Source organism: Natator depressus, chromosome 6 (genome assembly GCF_965152275.1).
Source record: "Natator depressus isolate rNatDep1 chromosome 6, rNatDep2.hap1, whole genome shotgun sequence".
Lineage (NCBI taxonomy): Eukaryota > Metazoa > Chordata > Testudines > Cheloniidae > Natator > Natator depressus.
Window position 1 is genome coordinate 104071237 of NC_134239.1, and position 25606 is coordinate 104096842.

The following is a 25606-nucleotide window of genomic DNA, read 5'->3' on the forward strand; positions in this document are numbered from 1 at the left end:
TGACCCTGCCTTGCCAAACCTCACCTCCCCAACCAGCTGATCTAGCCCCTTGGATTGGATCTTCCGGGTACAGACTCTTGTGAGAATGCCAACCATTGCCCCAGACTGCCTCTGATACCGATTGACCTACTGGCAACCTGACCACCCTCACACACTTGACTCGTGCTTTGGACTGACCCTAGTCCACCTTGGCCACCAGGCATTACACCTGAACAGTCCTAAATGCAGGATCAGGGCCACATATTGCAATAAATGTTGCAATTTTTTTTTGTTTGTTCCTAACTCTATCCTCATCTACTGTACTATTAAAAACCACAGGCTGAGTTCCATTGCTGCCAGCATTATATCATATCTAGGGACCAGATCCTGCACTGCTGAAGTCAGTGGAAGTTTTGCATTTACACCACTGGAAGCAGGATTGGGCCAGTATTAGTGACAGATCCCTAGAGATACTTACTACCTGCAGGATTTAGGTGGAAAAGGATGATCCAATGGTTAAGTACTTCCCTACCTCAGCGGGGTATAGTGGAGGATAACTACATTAAAGAGTGTGAGTTGTGCAGATTCTGCTGTAAGGGGGGCCATTTAAAGTACCCAAGATAGACAGCCTATTAAACTTTCTGCTCTGATTCCATCTATCACACATTTATTGAAAGATAACCCACAGTTCTCTCTTCCCTATCACCTTCCTTTGATTATGTGCATGTCTAAGTTTGTCCATTTTAGATTGTAAACTCCTGGGGACAGAGATCCAGGCCCTGGTTCTCTGTATTTCATTGTGCTTCTGCTACTTCCCCATCACTGATGTTCTGCAAGAGAAGTGACTGGGGAACACTGTAAAATGGATCCATGCATCAGCTATTCACCTGTTGAGCCACCAGTTCAAATGCTTAAAATCATAAGTGAAAAGGAGCTCGATAAGTCTTATTGTAAAGCTGACATTTATCTACCTCTGCAAATGCATGATTCAGCAAAATTATTTCTGGAAGCTTACATAAGGCTTGTTGCCCCAATATACCTGATTCTACATGCTGGTAAACCTTCACCTTCCTAAACTCAACATCTACTCCTTTTTAAAAGTGACTGGGAGAGAAAAGTAGGCTCCCGTTTTCTAACAATCACTGTCTGTATGTTTTTGGCTTGTCAAACTGTCTCTTAAGATTTCTTTATAACAAGCAAATACAGTCTCTTAGCATGAAAATAACATTATTCGAAACAGAATGGTTTCTCCTGAAAAAGTAAATGTAGCACAGAAATTTCTCAGCATGGGAAAATATGCAGACAACAGATACGTACAGAAATTTTGTCAGTTTATTTCAAAATTGGAGGTTTTATAAAATAAAATTTTAAACTATTCACTCTTGCATCCTAGTCTGATTACAGAGCAAGTTTCCAGAAGTAATCTCTTTTTGCTATTTGTAGCAACTATACACAAAACATTTTAATTTCTCTTAATTTTTCCTTCACAAAAATCAGCTTTGAACAATAATTGCAAACATACAGGGTGGAGCACTGACCAAGAAAATATTCAGAAGTATTTATATATAAACTTCATTGTCTTTTAAATACATGCGTCCTTTTTAATACCATTTATAGTTTCAAATTCTCCTCGCTATTCAATAAAATGCAAGTGTGTGTGTGTCTATAAAACAAACAGGGCCAAGTTGTGCACTTAGTTATCTCCCTGGAACAAGTCAATGGGGGTCTAGCAATCAGATCAGTGGAGTTGCATTAATGTAACCAAATTAAAGAATTTGACACAGTGATGCTGCATAAGCTTTGTTATTAGGGGATATAGTTAAGACTTCTCCACAAATACAAACTGGATAATTTATTTATGAGACTCTCCAGCAAAGTAGGATCAGGACCATATATTTGAACAACTTGCACAGAGTTGGTTTGATGGTGAGGCAGCAAACACATTTAAATAACCAGCATCCTTGACAATTAGCCAAAGAAAGGGAGCTAATTAAAAATAAATGTACATTCATTTAAGTTTGCTGATGCATGTTTACTCCTGGCACAAAAGTCCCTCTAACTCCTTCAGCAACCTAGCACTTTACATATTAAAATTTAAACTGGAAAACAGTAACAAAAGTAAGTTAAGTAAGTTCATCGTCATTTTACAGGTAAGAGTAAGATAGCTGAAAGTGTTGGCATACCTGAAGCACCAGTTAAGTTATGGCCCGTTAAGTCAATTATAATGAGATCACAAAAGAAAGAAGATGGTCTGATTCTTATAATTAAAAACAGAAGGGTTTGACTAAACAAAAATACATTATTCCATGTTCCAAAAAAAAAAAAAAAAAGTGAAGAGACTGGATCACTGATTTCTAAGGATGGATTTAGTCATCGGGATGAGATTCTCCACCCGTCATCATTTTGAGGGCACCTAACCAGACATTATTTATTTGTTACCATAGCACCAAGGAGTCCCAGTCATGGACTAGAACCTCGTTGGGCTAGGCCCTGTACAAACACAAAACAATGAGTTGGGCCCCTCCCCAAAGAATTTACAAGAAGTCCCACTAAAACTAATGAAGCTACTTGTGGAGTAAGGTACCACAGAACATGAGCCAGGTTATCAGAATCTGGTCCTTGTTCAATGGGCATGTTTTTGTATTCTCGTGAGCTGAAATTGTTTCCCATTCCCCGGCAGTAAAACCACAAATCAGGCTCTTAGTGCCATTTTATTTCCTTCTCATATAGAAGTTAAAAATATAGTAACCACCACTTAAAGGGTGATTTCATGTCCCTTAAGCAGAGATAGCTATTGCTAACGTAAGCCTAATGTTTCCTTCAGAGTGTGAAAATAAGGTGTAATTCTCATTTTCTTTTACCAGCAATAATCATTGCCTGGAAAGGGGGCAGCAGAAATTCTATGGAAGAAGGATGATGCTTTTTCTGACAAAGAGTTCAGAGTGAAAGAACAATGCTTTGATGGTCACTCAAGAAATGAACATGGCTTTAGCTCTTGAGAGTAAAGGGATCATCCAAGGTTCCTAAAAATAAGAAGCATGATTCCATTTCCCTCCCATGCCTTCTTGTTGGGTTCTGTTTAAATAAATGATATAAATGAATTAGGCATTCTGATGATACTTTCCCACATATTTTAAATCAATACCTAAAGATCCACCCCTTCACTATACAGCTTTGGCAGTTTTGCGCTGTTAAAAAAAAGAAAAGAAAAGAGAACAAAAGTGCAACTCGTATTCTTATTGAAGAGAGGATTATAACAATTAAAAATTAGATGTCATCGAAGTAGCATTATCACTGACACACAGTATTGCTTCTTGAAAAAAAATCTTTTTTACTGCAGTGTTAAGGTGGCAAAGTAAATAAATAAGGACATTAGGAAATGGAAAATGTAAGGTTCCTACAGCAATGCTTACCTGTCCCACCTTCACTCCTGCATTTTGTGGGTTTTTAGATACCCACATTAACTGTGCATCTTAATATTGCATTTGCACATTTTTGCATTTAATTTCCCTGTTTTTCTTCTCTTGTGGCTGGGGGGCGGGGGGGAGGAGAGAAGAGGTAAAAAGTCTTCATTAACTTGCTTGAAAGACTAAGGTTCTGATCCTGCAACTCTTATTCATGCAAATAAATCATCTTGTTCACACCGGGAGACTCACTGAACTGAATGAGACTATTAAGTGAATAAGGACCTAAGTGAGCTGGCTCTTAAAGTGGCAGGTGCTCTTACTCTGCATTATGGTATATGTACTTAAAATTGATTTAAAGCCACCATAAAGTTCTGATCTTGCAAGCTGCTGAGTGCCAACATGTCCTATTGACTTCAATGGAAGTTGAGGACACTTAGATCTCATAGGACACACTCAATGCCTTGGCAGGATTTAGCCCTAAATCCTTAAAGCTGTCACAGATTAATCGACTATTAGATTACATTGCTAAGTGCTCACTTATAAAAGACCCCCATTTCTTTAAGGTCCTGGTCCTGCAATTGGATCAGTGCAGGTAAACTCCTGCACCTGCGTGAAGTCCCACTGAAATCAATGGGGCACTGTACTTCTGTATAAAATCAGAATAAATTCATTGACATCAATAGAGTTATTCCGGATTTACATTTCTTTAGATGAGAGCAGTGTTTTGAGCAATGCATGGAAAATTTCAGCCCCCAAAATGATTATTTTAAAAAGCTAAGGATGCAGTGAAGAAAAGTGGGTCATCACTTAGCCTATTTTGCAACCTTAACAACAAGTTTTACCACGAAACAAAAACTGTAAAGCATCTGTTTTAAAGATTGTATTGTATACAGTTTTATATGCTCATTCACCATATTTTTCAAGACTACTATTCATTGACTCACCTGACTCATATTTGCAGTTATTTTGTCATGTCTGTAAATTATGCATGAAATTGCATTACTTTTTTAATATTAATTTTCTCATGATTTACAATGATTAATAAGTATAACATTCATACAATTATACAGATACTCTTAAAATGTTTTTACAGCTTTCAAATATAGATAAAATAAATCACTGTGATACAAAATAATATTTCATCTTTAAAACAGCTTTTCCTAGCTGAACTTTTAAGCTTTCAATAAGATTCTGTAGACACTTCAATTACACTGTAGAAATTCCACTAAAAACAAGTTTTAGAGCTCAATCCATCAAAAATATTGATGGTATTTAAAATGGGACTGTATTTTTTAAGGCTACACAAATGAAACTTGTATGCGTCACACCCATGGTGCTGACCCATTATTATCTATTTGGTAAGGGGTGAATTAATTTTCAGTTTGATAATGTGTATGCCTAATTTTGCAGCTGAAAATGGAGTAAGAATCTGCCAGATAATTTGTATGAAATTTCCTCCTTAAATATCAAAACCTTTTTTATATAGGCCCAGATTATTAAAGGTAATTAGGCATTGCTGCACTCAGCGTCACAATGCCTAATTGATTTAGAGCCTACATATCATTTTCAAAAAGGATTTAGGCATCCATGAGTCAAAATCTGAGGCCCCAATTCAGGAACACATCCCTGTTCAGGAAGGGCACTTAAGTAAGTACATGCCTAGGTTTAAGCGTATGCTTAAATGGTTCCCTGAATCAGGGCTTAGTTAAGTGCCTAAATATGGATTTGTGTGTCTAACTTTAGACACTCAGATTGACAACTTTGGCGTCAGTGACTAGATCAATGTTACACAGCTCGGAACAGAATTGAAGAATCCTAGTCCTCTGCTTTAATCACCCACTTTTAATCTCTCCTCATTTCTGCCAAGCTACATTCTTACTGCTGCTGACATTGCCCACCAGGTATTAAAACATCAGATACCCCTGGCTAGTCCTGCATTCTTCAGGCAAAACTCTCATGAACTTAAATGGGAGTTTTTCCAAAGTAAAGACTTCAAGATCAGGCTCCCAGTTTGCAACATACCAATAGAGTACACAACATCTAATTACAGGTAAAATGCCTTGGTATATTTTAAGTATGCTGCATGTGGAATGAAGGGCTTGAGTGCTTAAATGGGTGTATTTGTGTCCAGTGCTGAGTATTCCAATAGACTGAGTGTTCCTTAAGGTGGGTGAGGTCATATCTTTTATTGGACCAACTTCTGTTGGTGAGAGAGACAAGCTTTCAAGCTACACACAGCTCTTCTTCAGGTTGGGGAAAGGTACTAACAGTGTCACAGCTAAATACAAGATTGAACAGATGGTTTAGCATAAGTAGTTAGCACATAGGAGGCCCTTCAAGCTGAATTGTCCTGTTAACACCCCTGTAGTTTTAGGACAAAAAGGGGGGTTAGTGGGTTACAGATTGTTCTATATAATAAGCCCTAAATCCAGTGTCCCTATTAAGACCATGATTTTTAGTGTCTAGCAAAGTTATGAACTTAAGCTCCCAGGCTCATCTTTCGAAAGTGTTGTGCAGAGTTCCTTTGAGGATGAGGACTGATCGGTCAGATAAGGAGTTCCTTAAGGAGTTCATCAGAGGTTAATCACACCAGTAAGAATCACCTTTTGTTCTTTACCCTCGGTCCCCTTATTTAACAACTAAATAATTTTGTAGCAGTGAAAACAGCTCAATAAATCCTGGGTCCATCTAGAACTGTACACATCCTATTAACACAAAGGGACATAACCCAAGCCCCACCTCTGTTCATGGGATAGCTTTGATAGCATTGTTTAATCTGAATGATCTGTTATTAACTGTATAATGTTTAAGACAACAGCTGCAGACTATATGAGGTTTAATCTGCATGATCTGTTGCTTGAGTAGATATCGATCAGTAGGGTGGAATGGAAAATAATATTGCTGTCCTTGTGGCCATGTATTTCTTGGCAAGGATGAAAGCTTATGCCCAAATAAATTTGTTAGTCTCTAAGGTGCCACAAGAACTCCTTGTTGTTTTTGCTTATACAGACTAACACAGCTACCACTATGAAAACAGACACTACTGGCATTAAGCTGTGTTATATAGTTTCTGAGTTATCATAATGATCTTTATGGATGACATTGTTTATTTCCTTGAGACATCCAATGAGCTCCTCTAGGTGAGATCAGGTTTTTGGGGAGGGATGTTTGGTTTCTTTGTTATAACAATGCCAGCTTTCTGAATATTTGGGAAACAGGAGATTATATCCAAGTTCCAAGCAATTTCTCTTGACACTCAAGAGTCTTGGAAGATAAAATAACCTATTCAAGAATTTGTCATGAAGAGAAGGAGTCTCCCTGTAGCATTAACCAAATGTTACAGAGAAGTGAAGTCTTTTGCCCTAAATTACTGTATAGTGTTACTGTGTGTGTTAAACAGCTGCTATACTCTACCTCAGAGTTGGCTGCACTTCAGAAGTGGGTGCAGTGATTCTCATTGTGCAAAGGGATCCTCTGGGAGAAAAGGTACTAGTTCAACACAAGATATTTATCTAAATATGAAGATTCCAGAATTGTAATTGTGTGGGTCACTGAAACCTAAAATGTTTGAGTCAGTGCGAAGTGATGGAAACATATGCAAGCATGGCTATGAGTTTTTCTTGTTCAGACTATCACCAGCTTCAACCATCACTGGAATTTGTGGCCTCTTACTGTCTATTTTTTAAGTATTCAGCCATTTTGACTTCACAAATTACATCCGTTCAGCATACAGCTATAGTAAGGCATGTATCTATGCCATGCCCAGAGTCCTAGTCCATTGTGATATCAGAGGTGACTCAACCAATCACTGCCCTTGCACTACAGCTAACTTGCATCCAACAATTTGATTGGTTGTATAGGGAGACTGCACAGATGATGGATTACTTGGCCCAGCTGCCATACCCGTGCAACAGCACAGGCTTTTGGCCACCGGTTATTAAATAACCCATCAGACCTCAGGGATAGCTGCATGAAGTAAATGTCACAATACAAAAATCAGTTATTGTCCAATTCTTCGATCAACAAAAAGCGTACTCAGCTCACTGTCTGGTTTGTGGTACTTTTTTTTTTCTTTTTAACAAAGGCAGTGAGACTTTATCCATGATCTCCAGAGAAGTGCCAGTTATGCGGGGACTTTTCTCAATTCTGTCATCTCTCTTCTAGAAATAGGCCTGAACCAAAAACTTTGGACCTACTTCCCCTCAAACTTTGGGTGAAGTCCAGATCTGAATCTGCTTCTCAAATTTATGGCTTGGACCCATCTCTACTTTCGTCTGATGTTGGCAAAGGACTAGAAGATCCTTATAATGGACAGACGGAAAGAGCCCAAGGGTGAAATCCTGGCTTCAGTGATATCAGTGGCAATATTCTTATTGACTTAAATGGGCCAGGATTTCACCCCAAGTGTTTAAACTATCATCCTATGCAGCATTATCCTCTAATCCTAATTGCACCTCCAAGATGAGGTGTTACTGAAAGAGGTAACAACAAGCTAATATCAAGAACCTATACAATAGTTTAGTACAATGTGCAACTAAGGAAATACTCAGCAGACAGCAAGCCTTTAACAACTTCAAAGCATATGCAAATGAAGTGCTTAACATTCAAGTACATATATATGTCCTGTCCGCAAAGAGCTTTTATTTAAGATGAGCACTAAAAATAGCATACTGAAAGGGAATCTTAAACATACAGCCTCTTATTATAAATACCTTTTATTCTAACAAAGTTGACTGCAAGCCCATGAAACACCTCTTTTTTTTTTTTTTTTTTTTTTTTATGAGGCACTCTGTGGTCTGATGTATGGATGCTCAAACTGAACCAGCAGCATTACATGTCCTCATCAGGGCATCGTGAAGTCAAAAGTGCCTGTGGTGGCAGATGACTACACCAGAAATACCATGGGTAGAAGTTATTGCTACTGCCAAGTAGGTGACCACAAGCTTATACCTGATTCCCATTTGGCTAAAAAGCTCAGTATAAGCTATAAAGGAATCACTGATGTCTTCACACGTTTACTGTCCCATTTCTATGCTGGTTTTGATCAAAAGAATAAGACCAAATGCAAGCCAGGATTTTTGCTATTTGTCTGGCGATAGGAGTCCCTTCATATGTACTCAAGATTTTCAGAGAGAAGAAATATAGATTGCCGACATTTTTCTGGATCTATTTCTCCAGTAGTCATTTCTTCCCCCATTGATCTCAGTGCTTGTAATCCTCTTGAGTTGCACTTTCACCTCAGAAGGTGACAAGCTGGGGTTTTTTTTATTATTTTTGGTGTCTTCAAAGGCAGGGTCTTCATATGATCTGATAAGTGAAATTCATTGATGCAACTGATCCAGAGGCTGAATGGTAAAGGACAAGGAAGTAGATAAATCAGCAGAAGAGGCAAGAGATCCAAACTGATGTTTTCCTTCTGCTTTGGAGTGAATGATTAATCATTTATTTTAGAGAGATGCTCCTTGAAAGATATTTTAGAGTGTGGCCTCTTTGTCAGTAGTGTATAAAAAGAAGAAATGTCAATAATCAAATATCCTCTATCAATATCCTCTATCAAAGTCTCTATACCAGGCTCTCCTTTCCTCCCTTTAAATCTCTTCTGGTAAGCAGCTACCTTGATCTTTCTTTTTTCACAGCCAATTTGCTAATATAGAAGGTACAATATCAAAAGATGAGAAGACAGCAATAAATCTGAATTCAAAGGAAAACTTGCAGAAAAGACAAACTTCATAATCATCACTTCACCTGTACCAAGGCTCAGAATAATGTTTCCTTGTACTTTGTTAATGGAAATGTATTAGCTCTCCTTCACCTTCATTCCAGACTTGGAGCAAGTTTTTCTGTTGTATATAGATTCTTATTCCTTGCTCATCACCACAGATTCTGAGTGCCTTCCAGTAATGCATGACTATACATCTGTCATGTACTGTTTGTTCTCTCATATTATTCCCAGGAGAAGTGTGTGCAACAGAGTATCTTGTTTTGGTAGCATGTTAGGTTTTTAATAAATGTAGCAAGATTTATATTTGCAATTCCTCTGCCCAGACACAGTAACAATATGGGCCAAATTCTGATCTCAGTTACGCTGGTGTAATTCTGATGCAATTTCACTGAAGTCAATGAAGTTATAGGTGCAACTGAGATCAGCATCTGCTCCCATGTGTTTGAAAAGTCCTTTCAATTGAAAACAAAACACACGATGGAAGAATAATTGATGGAGGAAGGTTAAGCTTCTTCTACCAAAGTATTTCCACTGGAAATACAGAAAAGATCTTATTTCAAGCCCTGCCCATGTGGATGACCAAGCTTTGACACGAAGTCACACATTACCCTTTTTCACAGCTACATGGCCCTAGGTAAATAAGTGTAGCCAGAGGAACAATTTTTGAAGAACCATTTTTGAAGAGTGGAGCTCTAAATCATCTGTGTCTCTACTAATAATTATCCATTTTATTTAGCATTTTATAAAGCAAGGCACAAATGTACAAAAATTGTATATTAAATCATCCCATTTTCATATATATCTATATCTATATATATATATATCTACACAATGTCACAATATAAAATGTGCTACAACATTATAAATAGCACAATAGTAAGTTAAGACTAATCTTTGTATCAGCTTTAAAATCAGGCCCTATATTTGTCTGTGCTTCACCTGAAGGAACCGATTTATATGCATACACATGAAAAAATCAAGCCACTGTCTTTTATTATTCCCACACTCACAGAGATCAAAGTTTGTTGCTAACAAGATGCGGAAGGAGCAACAGGCAGTAGACCAGCACCCAGAGGAAAACAATGAAGTAAAATAACTCGGGTTGCTCTACACATGGAGGTTCAGAAGGTGGAATAGCATTCTCTGGAGCCTCTAAGTCTTTTTTCTTCCTACAAAAATGGATGAGAGAGAGGTTGGGTTGGGGGAGGAAAACAACTGTAAATGTGCCGTGGATTGACTGAAGTTGTTGATGGAAAGATGGGCAGAACTATAAGGCAGTAGTTCAATTAATCTTACAGTCCAGCCAGCTAGAGAGTGAGTCAGAACTGTGAGGCACACAAGGGGGTTCTGCAGTATCACTTCTTAGGAGCCAATGCACACTACTGTTTTAAGCCTCTGACAACTTCGGGCTGATTCTCAGGTGGCGTCAATCAGTGCAACTCCCACTGAAGTCACTGGAGTTATGCCAATTTATGTCAGTTGAGGTTCCACCCCTAATTGTAAACACCTATGAATATTGGGCAATGTTCAAATACGGATTTTTAATTGAAACAAAGCTAAGATTTTCAGAAATTGTGAATGACATTGGGTGTCCAACTTGAGACATCTTAAAGGGACTTCATTTTCACAGGGTGGAACCACAACTGATTTTGAAAATCAGATCCCATTCCGGTTTCTGAAGAAGGGCACTCACAAATCACTAGTCACTTCTGAAAATGCCCTCTGAAAAGGGTCTCAAACACTTGAGTAATGAAGCCATTTATTTTGAAAGTTCTTGCCCACGTGGGTTTTGAACAATTTAATTATACATTGATAACATACATTGGAAATCTTTTCTTGAGGGCGGGTGGATTCTCTGATGCTATTTGGTCAAAGTTCTCAAAAGTCTGAAATGAAATTTAAGGACTAACAAGAGAAACTCCAACACAGGAGCCAGCAAACAGAGCTGTAAACAGTGGAGTTTGAGTGGGAGTTTGCAAGGAAGAGTAAGAGAGGCAGACAGAGGAACAGACAGGCTACTGAAGGGTGTGCGGTGTTCTGGCACTCGTTGGGGGTTTGTTTTTGCTCTGGCTGGTGGTGGTTTGGTTTGGTCTGTGTTCCTTGGACTAACAGGACTTAGATGGGAAGGCTATGACAGATACAGAGGCAGCAGTGGTAGTGACCCAAGCAGTGGAAGACACAATGAAGATGACTGGATGTAGAAGCTGCGGCATATACATGATCCTGGAGGGAGTACCTGAAAAGAGTTTCGTCTGCATGAAGTGCTGCCTGGTAGAGCTGATGGAGGAAAAGATCCGAGGATTGGAGATGCAGGTGGAAACTGGTTGAGTTTAGAAGGAGGTTCAAACAGATATTGGAGCAAAGACATGAGGAGGCTGAAGGGAAATGTTCAAATCAAATCTTCAGACTTGCAGATGGAAGCAGGACCAAAAAACTCTGAGGGGAGACTGCTGAGTGAGGAAAGTGGACAGTGGAAGCGTGTGACTAAGAGAAGCAGGCAGAGGAAAAGATGGGCTAGTGAAGGAGAAATAAAGCTCAGGAACAGGTTTGCGGAGTTGGAAAATGAATAAGGGGCACAGCAGGTGCTCACTGAAGGTGAGAGGGCAAGGAAGAAGAGAAGAGCAGATAGTCCTATAGGAAGAGGGGAAGAGTCAATGGAGAAACCACCACCAAATAAGAGCCCGAGGAGGATATGGGATGGGTTACAGAGGATTGCAAGGGAGAATAGAAATCAAAAGGACTTGCAGCCAGAGAGAACAGGGGATAGACCGGAGAATCGCACCATCACCAGGAAAAGGCAGATCTACATGATTGGGGACTCCTTACTGAGAAGGACAGGCCTGTAACCAGAGCTGATCCAGAGAACAGAAGGGTGTGCTGTCTGCCGGGTGCTAAGATACAGGATGTGGACCTGAGGCTGAAGAGGATTCTAATGGGAGTGGGAAAGAATCCACTGATTGTTCTTCATGTGGGAACAAATGATACGGGTAGATTCTCGCTGGAACGTATCAAGGGAGACTATGCCAGGCTGGGGAAGACTCTTAAGGAAATGGAGGCTCAAGTGATCTTCAGTGGGATTCTGCCTGTTTCTAGAGAAGGGCAACAAAGGTGTGACAAGATTATGATGATCAACAGATGGCTCAGGCAGTGGTGCTATAAGGAGGGCTTTGGGATGTATGGCCACTGGGAGGCATTCATGGACAGAGGACTGTTCTCTCCGGATGGACTTCACCTGAATAGGGAGGGAAATAGACTTCTAGGATGGAGACTGGCGCAACTGATTAAGAGAGCTTTAAACTAGGAATTTGGGGGAAATGGTTGGGAGATGTCCAGGTAATCTCCATGCCGGATTTTAACATTGAGAGGGAAGAAAATGAAGTAAGAAAGGATACAGCCGTGGGTAGGAGAATGGACATAAGGAGGAAGGGTAGTGTAGTGTAGTTACCAGTCTAATAGGTGATACTGGCGGTAGAATGTCTGTGCCTAATTGGGTAAAGAATGTGAGTGAAGCCAAAAAGCAAAAATTAAGATGTTTGTACACTAATGCGAGGAGCCTAAGTAACAAAATGGAGGAACTAGAGCTACTGGTGCAGGAAGTGAAACCAGATATTATAGGGATAACAGAAACATGGTGGAATAGTAGTCATGACTGGAGTACAGGTATTGAGGGGTATGTGCTGTTTAGGAAAGACAGAAATAAAGGCAAAGGTGGTAGAGTAGCATTGTATATCAATGATGAGGTAGACTGTAAAGAAATAAGAAGTCATGAAATGGATAAGACAGAGTCTGTCTGGGCAAAAATCACATTGGAGAAGAAAGCTACTAGAGCCTCCCCTGGGATAGTGCTTGGGGTGTGCTATAGACCGCCAGGATCTAATTTGGATATTGATAGAGACCTCTTTAATGTTTGTAATGAAGTAAATACTAATGGGAATTGTGTGATCATGGGAGACCTTAACTTCCCAGATATAGACTGGAGGACAAGTGCTAGTAATAATAATAGGGCTCAGATTTTCCTAGATGCGATAGCTGATGGATTCCTTCGTCCAGTAGTTGTTGAACCAATGAGAGGGGATGCAATTTTAGATTTGGTTTTGTTGAGTAATGAGGACCTCATAGAAGAAATGGTTGTAGGGGACAACCTTGGTTCAAGCGATCCTGAGCTAATTCAGTTCAAACTAAATGGAAGGATAAACAAAAAGAGATCTTTGATTAGGGTTTTTGATTTCAAAAGGGCTAACTTTAAAAAATTAAGGAAATTAGTTGGGGAAGTGGATTGGACTAAAGAACTTGTGGATCTAAAGGCAGGAGGAGGCCTGGAATTACTTCAAGTCAAAGTTGCAGAAACTATCAGAAGCCTGCATCCCAAGAAAGGGGGAAAAATTCATAGGCAGGAGTTGTAGACCAACCTGGATGAGCAGGCATCTCAGAGGGGTGATTAAGAAAAAGCAGAAAGCCTACAAGGAGTGGAAGATGGGAGGGATCAGCAAGGAAAGCTACCTTATTGAGGTCAGAATATGTAGGGATAAAGTGAGAAAGGTCAAAAGCCATGTAGAGTTGGACCTTGCAAAGGGAATTAAAACCAATAGTAAAAGGTTCTATAGCCATATAAATAAGAAGAAAACAAAGAAAGAAGAAGTGGGACCGCTAAACACTGAGGATGGAGTTGAGGTTAAGGATAATCTAGGCATGGCCCAATATCTAAACAAATACTTTGCCTCAGTCTTTAATGAGGCTAATGAGGAGCTTAGGGATAATGGTAGGATGACAAATGGGAATGAGGATATGGAGGTAGATATTACCACATCCGAGGTAGAAGCCAAACTCAAATAGCTTAATGGGACTAAATCGGGGGGCCCAGATAATCTTCATCCAAGAATATTAAAGAAACTGGCACATGAAATTGCAAGCCCATTAGCAAGAATTTTTAATGAATCTGTAAACTCAGGGGTTGTACCGTATGACTGGAGAATTGCTAACATAGTTCCTATTTTTAAGAAAGGGAAAAAAAGTAATCCAGGTAACTTCCTCTGCAGCATGGGACTCGGGTCACTTGCTGGAGGATTCTCTGCACCTTGAAGGCTTTAAACCACGATTTGAGGACTTCAATAGCTCAGACATAGATTAGGGGTTTGTTACAGGAGTGGGTGGGTGAGATTCTGTGGCCTGCGATCATAATGGTCCCTTCTGACCTTAAAGTCTATGTTTTGCAAACTGGGAGATTTCACTGGGTCCTGTAATTCAAAACACCACCACCACTTGCAACTTAGATGGAGCTTTCCATCTTCAAAGTGCCATAATTAAATCAGCAGAGACAGCAAACCATCCACATTTTACTAATGTGAACACAGCATCTTCTTCAGTGTGGTTCTTTTTAAATTTTAACTTTGAATAAATTTGCCAGTTTTTCAATGAAATATATCCCTATGTTCTCTTTTGTTTTTGAAGTAATTCTGCAGATTTGCTTTCATTCTTCTTACTGAAAATCTGACTGGATATCAAAGGCAGTGAGTTTCATGCTAGTTTTGCAAACAGTCATAATGTGGTATGTTGTTTACACCATTTTCAGAAGGTCTGGCGCTATCAATCATGTAAGTGAGAACTGGACACTCCTGTTTCCAATAGCATTTTTGCATGTTTTCCGTAATTAACTCCTGTAACCACTAATTATGAGCCAAATTCTGGCTCCACTCAAGTCAATGCAAAACCCCCTTTGGCCTCAAGTAGAGGCCTTATCTACACTGTAGCTGCACTCCTGCAAAGTCGTCCCAGGACAGACAAGGCCATGCACTGGCTGTAACAGTCTCCTAGGGACCACTGGCCCAGGATCATTAGAACACATCACATTTTAATTCTACCCTCTCCCATTCTTTCCTTGCCCTGGAATGTCCCCCCACCAAATGTGGTATTCTGTTGGCTCATGGGGGAATCCTCAGCTGCCCAATTAACACAGCTCTAAGTCTCCCTTGCTATGTGTAAAGATCTAGCCAAGGCTAACAATCTGCTACTATATATCTATACTGACCAAAGTTTGTACTTCAGACCTGTGAGGAGTTGTGTTGAATCCTATTCCCTGCCAGTGCCTATAGTTTTCTAAAGTGTACATCAGTCTCAACCACTGCAGAATAGTTCTGAATCTCACTTTAGAACGCATGTACAAGATTCTAGAAGTCTTGGATGCCATGAAAAAAGACACTACCCACCTGATAATTAACAGATTTGTGCTTTCATTCACATCTGTGTTCTTCTGTTTGTTTTCACTAATGTATTCCTAAAATTACATATTTATAAACAAAAATACAATGAAAAAAGTCAAATGGCTCTTAAACAAACATCAAAGACAGCGACAAAGACAGCAGCTGATTTTAAGTTATGTACAAAAATCTTTCTAAATTTTACTCAAACAAAATGAGATTTGGCTTCTAATACATTCCCGTTGCAAAATATTGGAAGCAATAATGCCTGTGATATCAACAATAGTGAAACACAAACAGTCACAGACATTGCTGTTTCCAATATTTTGTATTCACAGTGGGTGAAATCCTCTTTGCTTGCACACACTTTGAGTCACTGAGCTTTATGGATGAAGTGTGTGCATTAAATCCTGGCTCCACTGAAATCAATGGCAAAATTCCTATTGACTTCAGGAAGGTCTGGATTTCACCTTGTGTTTGGGAGAGCCACAGTTCCAGTCCAAAAATGTGAAATGCAGCTACAACATCACCTATTGCCTCTCTGTGCCACATACATCAATCTAGGGCCCAGTGAGGTAATGAACATCTCTTGAGAGAACAAGACAAACCATGTCTACCACTGTGTTCTATTGTGCTATTAATTTCAGTGGCGTAGGACTGAGCCATCAGTCAAGTGGCACGATGCAACAAGCAGTGCAGGTTTGAACCAATAAACCCAATCCTGTGAGGTACTTATGAAATGCTCAGCAATTTGCAGGACGGGTCACAAATGAGGTATTGGGAGGCTACTGCACATAAGATACAGAGCATACATCATGTTCCTTGCTATTTACTGAAAGCAGAAAGTGTCACTGCAGAATTAAAGAAAACTCACTATGCAAAGAATTGCAGCCTCAGTGAAGTGTCGAGTCACTGACTGCTTCAGAAATATTGAAATTACAATGTAGTCCCCAAATTATAATTTGTATAATTGCATGATTAGACATTCCTTTGTGGATATTCTTAACGACACAAGGTTTGATTAAAAACAACGAGGAGTACTTGTGGCACCTTAGAGACTTAAATTTATTTGGGCATAAGCTTTTGTGGGCTAAAACCCACTTCATCAGATGCATGGAGTGGAAAATACAGTAGGCAGGTATATATACACAGTACATAAAAAGATGGGATAGGTTCCTGGGTAGTGTTTTTGTTGTGTGGTGTGTAGTTGCTGGTAACAAACCCCTGCAACAAACCCAGTTGCCAACTCTGTCCAAATACTATTCAAGGGACACCATCATAGGACCTAACCACATCAGCCACACCATCAGGGGCTCGTTCACCTGCACATCTACCAATGTGATATATGCCATCATGTGCCAGCAATGCCCCTCTGCCATGTACATTGGCCAAACTGGACAGTCTCTATGCAAAAGAATAAATGGACACAAATCAGATGTCACGAATTATAACATTCAAAACCAGTTGGAGAACACTTCAATCTCCCTAGACTTCAAAGACAGACTCCAACGAGAAACTGCAGAACTGGAATTAATTTGCAAACTGGACACCATCAAATTAGGCCTGAATAAAGACTGGGAGTAGATGAGTCACTACAAAAAATAATTTCCCCATACTAATTTCCCCCTATTGTTACTCACACCTTCTTGTCAACTATTTGAAACAGGCCACCCTGATTACATTGCCCTCATTACCACTACAAAAGTGATTTTTCCTCCCTTGGTATTCTACTGTTGAGAATAGCCCACTTCCACTTTAATTGAATTGTCTCGTTAGCACTGAACCCCCACTTGGTAAGGCAACTCCCATCTTTTCATGTACTGTGTATATATACCTGCCTACTGTATTTTCCACTCCATGCATCTGATGAAGTGGGTTTTAGCCCATGAAAGCTTATGCCCAAATACATTTGTTAGTCTCTAAGGTGCCACAAAGTACTCCTAGTTGTTTTTGCTGATACAGACTAACACGGCTACCACTCTGAAAGGTTTGATTAAAAATTGTTTGTGTTTTCCTTTAAAGCTTTTATTTATTCCTAATGTCTTAGTGCTTAAACCTGAAATTCTATGACTTTCATTTAATCAACAGGTTTATATTTGGTTGTGTTTGAGCAATCACATATAATTACTTTTTATAATTAGCAGTCTACCATTTACAAGGTCTGTGATTTTAGGAGATAATTAGAAGTAGTGAATGGGAGACACTACATTTTTCCTCATACTAACCTTTTCAGTGGGATTAGGCATCCTTTTTCGGAGGTAAACACTGGAGTCGCTGTAGCTAACCCTGCAAAGTAAATAAAAATAAACTTTAATTTCACAGAACCAAATTTTCACAGGGGCTTTGACCTCAACAGATGCCCCTGCAATTTTATGTACGTCATCTTCAGGATACGCAAAACCTCAAATACACATTCAAATCCATGTTTTTATGCACACAAAATGTTCAGGTGCAATTTCAGAGGCTGCTTTGGAAAATCTGGCCATGGTATGAAAAACTAGCGACATTCCCACTTTGAATTATTTCTGAAAAGCAATATCTTGATAGGTGTTGAAGGTGCACAAACCCCATTAGCTTGAAGTGAGACTATATCCCCAAACTGTTACCATTTGTGCTCTGTTTTCTTTTTTGAACTTATTTTATCATGAAAGGTATTAGAATGGTGGTTAAAAAGCTTGGAGAAACTGAGTTAATGGGATTCTGGAAGTGGATTTCTGTTGAGTTTGTTGCAGCTCTGATTAAACTCTTCACCAAAATGAGCACAAATCCATTTTTGTTCAAATATATTCCCTTGCACCTAAACTAATATTCAAAAGAAACAGGAGTGAGAGTTAGCTGAATGTTTCAATCATATATGTATAGATATAATTTGGGACATCAACCATTAAAGTAGTACAGTGGACACAGTGTCAGTGGTTTTCCCTCCACTATAAGTACAGCACAGTTGTGTGTTAAACATGTTTAGGAATCTGTTTGGCTTTGCATGTGTAGACAAACCCAGTTGTGTAATGACAATGTCACATTGTTACTGGTTCCCCCAACATGTTTGTGAGTGTAACATAGACAAGCCCAGTGGGGATAACATGTACTAGCTAAATGAGATTTGTTCAGAAACATACTACTGAAAAACAATTTCACATCAAGGCATATTGAAGACTCTATAAAAGTCAATTAGTTACCTGGAAAACTCCTGATAACCAGTGATTTCTTCTTTTTGTTTATCAGGTAACTGTGAAGTCCCCGTTTCTAAAGTCTGAAAGTTTTCTGCTTGGATCACATTTTTCTTTTTTTCCTTCCTTTTACTGCTTATTTCTGATCTCAACATTGCTGACGATGTATCCTCCAACTGGTCTACCGTGACCTGTTTTAAAGAGAGAGATTTTCCATTAGACAATGACAAAAATAATACAGCTCTGCCATAACCCAGCTTTCAGATGTCTAATGTCTAGTTTGCTCTCCATAGCAATGAATTGCATTTAATGCATAAAGATCTCACTCAACAGGATAAAAAAAAATAGTGCTTCTTAGAAAGCAAGTTGTTGCTTAAATGTTGAATGGGGCACATAGGGCTACATCATGCTACCAGTTCTTAAATAAAACTCCTCATTTCTTGCAAAGTGGAATTTTGTATAAGAAATCATGGCACAACATGGCCCCTGGAAAGGATCACTTCAGAATAAGTGTGTCCACATAGTGAATTAGATTGGTGTATCACTTTAACTATACCAGCGTAATTATAACAGTATAGCTGGTACAAGCCTTAACTTTACTCGTGTGATTAGACAAGTTAATATGACTACTTGTGTGAGTAAAGTTACTCAAGTGTGTGAGTGTTTGCAGGTGCAGGCCCTTAGATTTATGCGCTTTAGGGCAGGAATTGTCTTCACTTGTATGTTGTGTATAGCAAGCATGCCGTTGGCCCTCAACAGCAACAGCTGTAATACCTAGGAGCCATCCCAATGACAGAAGGTTTATAAGCCAATATGATCACAATGTCAGCTAGACAGACACATTAGACAGTTATTTTAAATGCTGGTGGTATCCCATGAAAAATTCTCATTTAGGTAGTAGTATTAGGGCTCATATTATATTGCCTGCAGCTGTTATGAGAACATCATCACACATGAGCCAATCTGACATTCCATCCAGCAGAGGGCAGTGGTAAACAATGTTTTGGGAGAACAGACATAGCATATTTACTACAATTATTCAAAAGTCTTGTAGTAAAATTAAGGTGTTGGGGCCAACTTATACAAGAAAGTAGATGGCTGAAATTTAAAAATCAAGATGAGTACCTCAGGATTTTCTGGATTTGTAGAATCTTGAGAGTTTGTGGATATACTGGTGTCTTCCTTGAGTTCTACATTCGTTCCTGTTAGGGCAGCCTGTACTTTTTCAGAGAAGGACTTAGTGGGACTGTCAGGATCCACTTTCTCCTCTTCCGTGTCCTCAACATCCATTTCTGCTGGAGAGACACTCAGGTTGGTTTGCAGACGTGGCTCCAGAATGCCTCCTTCATTGTTTAGTACCAATGGCTCCCCTTCATGCAAATAATTCATTGATAGCTCACCACAGATTTTGCTGTTTTCAGAAACATAAGAGGCAGGACTAGGCTTAGCAAAAGCTTCCAAAACTGCTGATATGGGAACATTGTAATGTGGATAGTAGAAAAGATCATGTGGAATTACAGAAACTTTTAAAGAATTTGGTGACATTTTAGCTGAAGATCCACCTTCACTATGAATATCAAGATTCTCAGGAATTTTTGTAACTGGTGGGGTTGAATTTTCAGATTTGCAGGACAAAGATATTTCCATTTGACCTTTGAGATCAGAATCCTTGGGTAAACAACTGGTATCTTGTACTGTCTGAAAAACAGGTGATTGTTTTAGATGTTCATACCCATCTGGAAGTTTAGATATTTCTTCATCTAGTAGACACGAAACATATTTACGTATATCCTCTTCTTTGGAAGCATTTTCCTGTAGAAAAGTTGAAGTTATGGGTTCAGTGTTTTCTACTAGATTTGTTGGTTCATTTGTATGTGCATCTGAAGTCTGAGATAATGGGCTCAAAGAACAACTATCCCATGTTTCGTTGACTAGTGAGTCCTTAATTTCATTGTTGCATTCAGGAGACATCTTTATGGTAAATTCTTTTTTAGAAAATGATTCTGAATCAACTGTGTCAGCAGCATTTTTCTGATCAGTCAAAACAGTTGCTGAAAGGTCATCATTCTGTTTCAGTTGATCATCAGATATGCTCCCTTCATTCTGAATCAGTTTATCACTAAGAACTTCCCAAGAGGAACTGGAGTCAAAACTGATAGATCCTGTAATCTGCAAAGAGGTAGGCCTCTGAAGTTCTTCTGCAGACAACAAAACCAATGACTCCTCTGAGACTCCCTGTGAATGATCTGGTAACGGTTGATTCAATTTGTCATTAAGTTCTTCATGTGCAATTTCTGACTGGAGTTCCTCGGGCAAATCGTGGACACAAACCTTTGTAGGAGGAGAGTGGCTCCTTTCATGGTTAACAGTGTACGTACATTCTCCATTTTCATTCAATATCAAGATCTTGCCCTCTTGTTCTGAAGGTGTGTCTTTGATATGGACATGTGTGGCTTCAACTGGGATTTTCTTATCAGGATCCGAAAAATCTTCCTGTAAAGGATGATATAACATTAAACAGTAATTTACATATCACTTTACATTTTCAAATTGCTATAGAAAGAGTAATCAATCAACCCTTACATCATCCTTTGAACTAATCAAGTAATGATTGTCCCATTTCGTAAGTCAGGAAACTGAATTAACAAAGTTAAAGTGTACAAGGCCACAGAGCAAGTCCCTGGCACAGCCAGATTAGAATTCGGAGATCCCAGTTCTCAATCATTAATTCAATTCACCTCTCCATGCGGCCTCTATGGGGATAGCTGCTTTAAATATATATTAAATACAGAAACTGGAGTAAAATAAACCCAAGAGTCCACTAAATCTATTGTAGATCATATTGATCTGCTAGTCTGATTTTTTTATTTACAGTCTGAGCTGGGCAGTTTATCTGAAAAGTACGAAGAAATTTGAGGGTTTTTTTCTCACTCATAAAATACAATTAACGAACCTTAAAAATTGATGGTGTAAAACATAAGTAGCATGAATAATGCAACTGGAGACTTTATTAAACATAAATCTGAAGAAAACTAGTAGCAAAGTAACTTGAATGTGTAAGAGCTGCATTTTTATCTGTATGCTACTTGAGGAAAAACAAGAAAACTATCATCCTGCTTCTCGTGGGGAACAAACATCCTTGGAATCTCCTTTTCATACCAAAAAGGTGTAATTTAAATTAGTGATGACCAACCTCAAGAGGTCTGAGGTTCAGATAAGCCCTGAAATGTCTGGCTGCTTATACAGATCTAAATGTGATCTCCCCAGTTCCTACTTCGCTCTCATTCTTTTCAGCTCTTTGAATGACTCCCATCCTTTAATTTCCTTTCCTCTGTTCCACTACAAACTCCTCTACCAGAGCCCCAGAAGGCCCTCTCCATCCCACACATGAAGTGTGCTTATCTACCAGCTCTGTCCCATAAATTCCAAACTGGCCCCTTATCAAAGGTAAGGTCTGTAGTGAAATCATGGTCCCACTGAAGTCAATTGAAGTTTTTTCCACTGACTTCAGTAGGACCATTATTTCACCTCTGCGGTCTTGAATCTGGTACTATGTCTTTTGAGCAACATCACCAATCTGAGCTCAGATCTCATGAGATTTGAAGACAGAAACCAGTCCAACAAAGTCTGCCAAATTGTCTAAAATCCGGGGGTAGATTTTAGCACAAGGATAAAGCCCATTAAGGTTCAGGGATGAGAGAGAAGTGGGGTAGTACTTATTTGAATTGATCCTAACTTTTGTAAAACAGCTTTGGGTTTAATGTTTGGATTGAGTCTTGTTTTCTCCAAAGCAGTTTAATGGCCCCAACTTAAAACCTAAGGTATCGGATCAGACAGACAGAACAGGAATCACTAAAATATGATATGGCTTTTAAACCACTTGAAATAAATTGTTTGTAATAGTTCTGAAGGTAAAAATGAGAACACATATCTGACTTCCTCAAGGATGCCATGATAAATTATGAAAATGCTACTTTATGAAAGAAAAGCGTACCCCTTCTATCTCTTGGAAATGCTCCAGAAATTGTGCCACATACGTCATAATCGATTGTTCATCAGGTGACTCAACCATTATATCTGTGGAGAAAAAACACAAAGCACTGGACTCTTAAATACTGAAAGAGGACTTGCATAGAAATGGGCCTTCAGAGGCATATCCTACTTTTAGGATTCAAGGTAGAAACATTCTTATGAAAACCCAGACTTATTATTTTATTTAATTTTTGAGGAGAGAAGGCAGAATCCTCTTAATTGTTGATGGAACCCAGAGGATGCCTCAGTCTCCTCCACTTTAATACCCTTCCCCTGCTCCCCAAACTCAAATAAGTCCTAGGTCAGGGTCACCCTTCTTAGGATATTCCCATCGCAGCCTGACAGTGCTGCTCTTTCACCAGCAAGTGGTTTTGCTGAGTGACAGGCAGTGATTTGTTTCCAGTGAGAAAGCCAGGGATATTCTATTCCTCTAAATGGGTACCACTTGCACGCAGGCATCTGCCCACTTGCCATCAATTGCAGGATCGAGGCCCAACTTCAATTTAGGCTTGAATCAGACAGACTATGGACAGGTATTACAGTAGAAGTTTCATTTACTCAAGTAGAAAAAAAATGGAAGAGGCAAGGAAAATTTAAAACTAAATTTAAGACAATTCAAAATAGGCAAAAAGGAAAAATGGAATTTTAGAATAAGCAAGGACAATTTAAAAAAAGGAACAGAGAGAAAATAACTGGAGCTAGCAAGACGTATGCCTACCATCCTCCTGATCATTTTGCTCATGTACTGGATCCCTTTATCCCGCCCTTTGCTCATTTTGTCTTTTTAGATTGTAAGTACTTTGGGACAAGGACTGCTTTTGTACAGTACCCAGCAAAATGGGGACCCAATACTGACTAAAGCTAATGGGAACTATTGCAATAAAAATAAAGAGTCATAAGTTTTTAATTATTTGACAGATGCACCAAGGAAGGCTGCTGTGAATGTGTTACCTTCTGGCTCCAGAAGTCTAGGAACACCAAGTTTATCTTGTGCTATGCTGAAAGCATCCTCTAAGTTTTCCCGGGCTGATTTCTCCAAAGCTCGCTTCATGTCTACCAAGTTGGAATTGATTGCTTTTATTATAGCTAAGAAAGCAAGGCCACTCCGCCAACTGCTGGCAAAATCTTGAACTGCAACACCATATCTACATTTTAAAAAAACAAAACAAATATATATTGTAGAAATATATATTAAAAACAACAACCACCACCACCACCACCACCCCACAACAAAAGCACTGCCACCTTCTAAAACTCCTGAATTATAAGTAAAGTTGTCTCGCTGTAGTCATTACAGGAGAGAGTTTCTTGGCTTTAGGACAGTAGGAAACGCTTTCATACAATATAAAGATTCACTGTAAGTTGAGCCAACAGTTTGGCTACCAACTTAGATCAACCTGCTTATAGGAAGTAGTTAACAAAAACAAAACCCACAAGTACTTAGCAACCGTATTTAACATTTACAAAACCAAATGTCTGAGTAATTACTGATTTTACTTTGCGATAGTGTTTTAATGCCATAGTATGGGAAAGGGGCCAACACATAAGCATGTTAAAATCTATCATAAATGAGTCACATTTTGTGTATACTTGGCCTTAAGTATAGAAATTTATGCCATGCAGGATTAAAAAAAAAAATCCACATTTGACAACTTTTGCATTTTCACAAGAACAAAAATGAAATACCACAAAGACAGAGAGTTCTGAAAGATTCATGGTTTAAAATGCTACAACCAAGTTTTCACTATCATTGTACTTTGCTGTTTCTTTCTATGGAAGCTATAAATGATTCATTTCCCAACCACTGATTTCTTTCCAAACTGTATTTCTGAGGGGCACTGAAAAAACACTATAGCCTTTGATTGCCTTGTTTATCGTTTCCTCATTGGTACTCCGCAGTTATCAATGGTATTGGTCAGCGTCTTAGTTCTAGAAATAGGATTTATTCATTAACTTGTTCTTTCTCTGCTGTCTGGATTGGCAGCAGCTGATCACGAAACAACAGGCCAAATTCATCCCTGGTTCAATTCCACTGACTTCCCTGGAGTTTCATCAGGGATGGATGTGGTCCAAGGGAAAAGATTTTTAGAACTGACCTTTTAATTTTGCATTTGCAATGTGGGCCCAAGTGTTCCCTTGTGTACAGCAAAGATTTGTACATGTCAATCCCTAATACCCAAATTAATGTAAGTGAATTTTGACCCATATGCCTTATATAAACTCTGACTTTTTCTTTACCATTTCTTTATGATTCAGTGGGACTATATGAAAAATCCAGAAGAGACCTCTGCACTATAACAATTTTACACTAATTAATATTTTTGGGCTAAACTACTTGACATTGTCCCTGTCAGTAATATTTCATTTTAAATCATAACCTAGTTTTATTACAGAGTATCTTGAGATGCTAAGGTCAGATTAAGATGCAAATGTCACCAAAGTTCAAGGAAGTTTTTAATCCTTCATTTATATCTAATCTTTTGATTTACACAAAACACTCAGATTGCAAGCACCTCAGGACAGGGAATGAGTCTGCATCCGTGTCTTGCATACTGCCAAGCATACTGATTGCAGTTAACATATAATGCACAATATCGTGAAATCAGTGGTGGATTAGTTACTGGGCCAACGGGGCCCATGCCCAGGGGCCCCAGCCAATTCGGGGGGCCCTGAAAAATGGGAGCCCCTGAGCTCTGCCTCCTCCAACACTCCAGCCAGGGAGCGGATACAGGACTTGGGGGCTTGCCCCGCTTTACCCCTCCCTGCTGCTCCAGCCAGGGAGCAGGGTTGGGACACGGGCTTGCCCCACTCCATCCCCCCACCCGGTGCTCTGGACGGAGTGCAGGGATGGGACGCAGAGGCTTGCAGGGAGTGGACGCAGAGTCGCTCCAGGGAGTGGCAGGAGCGTTGGGCGGGCAGAGCGGGGCAAGTCCCCGCACCCCAACCCCACTTCCTGGCTGGAGGGTGGGAGAGATGCGGGAGGACTGCAGGTAGAAGGGGTGGGGAGGGGCCCCCACTTGCTCTGGTTCAGGGCCCCATAACATCCTAATCCGCCCCTGCGTGAAATAAGGAAGATACAGGGCCTGATATTCTGCCAGTTTA

General features: G+C 39.4%; 1 protein-coding gene across 1 annotated transcript in view; it reads right to left on the reverse strand.

The window, feature by feature from the left end:
• Positions 1 to 1299: 1299 nt before the first annotated feature.
• CLMN (calmin) overlaps positions 1300 to 25606 on the reverse strand; it is a 103710-nt gene continuing 79403 nt past the window's right edge. The window contains exons 7-13 of the mRNA XM_074956181.1: positions 23456 to 23649; positions 22467 to 22549; positions 19598 to 20965; positions 18482 to 18663; positions 17528 to 17588; positions 15312 to 15379; positions 1300 to 10277 (exon numbers count right to left, since the gene is read on the reverse strand). Coding sequence (XP_074812282.1) covers positions 10124 to 10277; positions 15312 to 15379; positions 17528 to 17588; positions 18482 to 18663; positions 19598 to 20965; positions 22467 to 22549; positions 23456 to 23649 — 2110 coding nt within the window. The 3' untranslated portion in view covers positions 1300 to 10123. The remainder of the gene's footprint in view (positions 10278 to 15311; positions 15380 to 17527; positions 17589 to 18481; positions 18664 to 19597; positions 20966 to 22466; positions 22550 to 23455; positions 23650 to 25606) is intronic.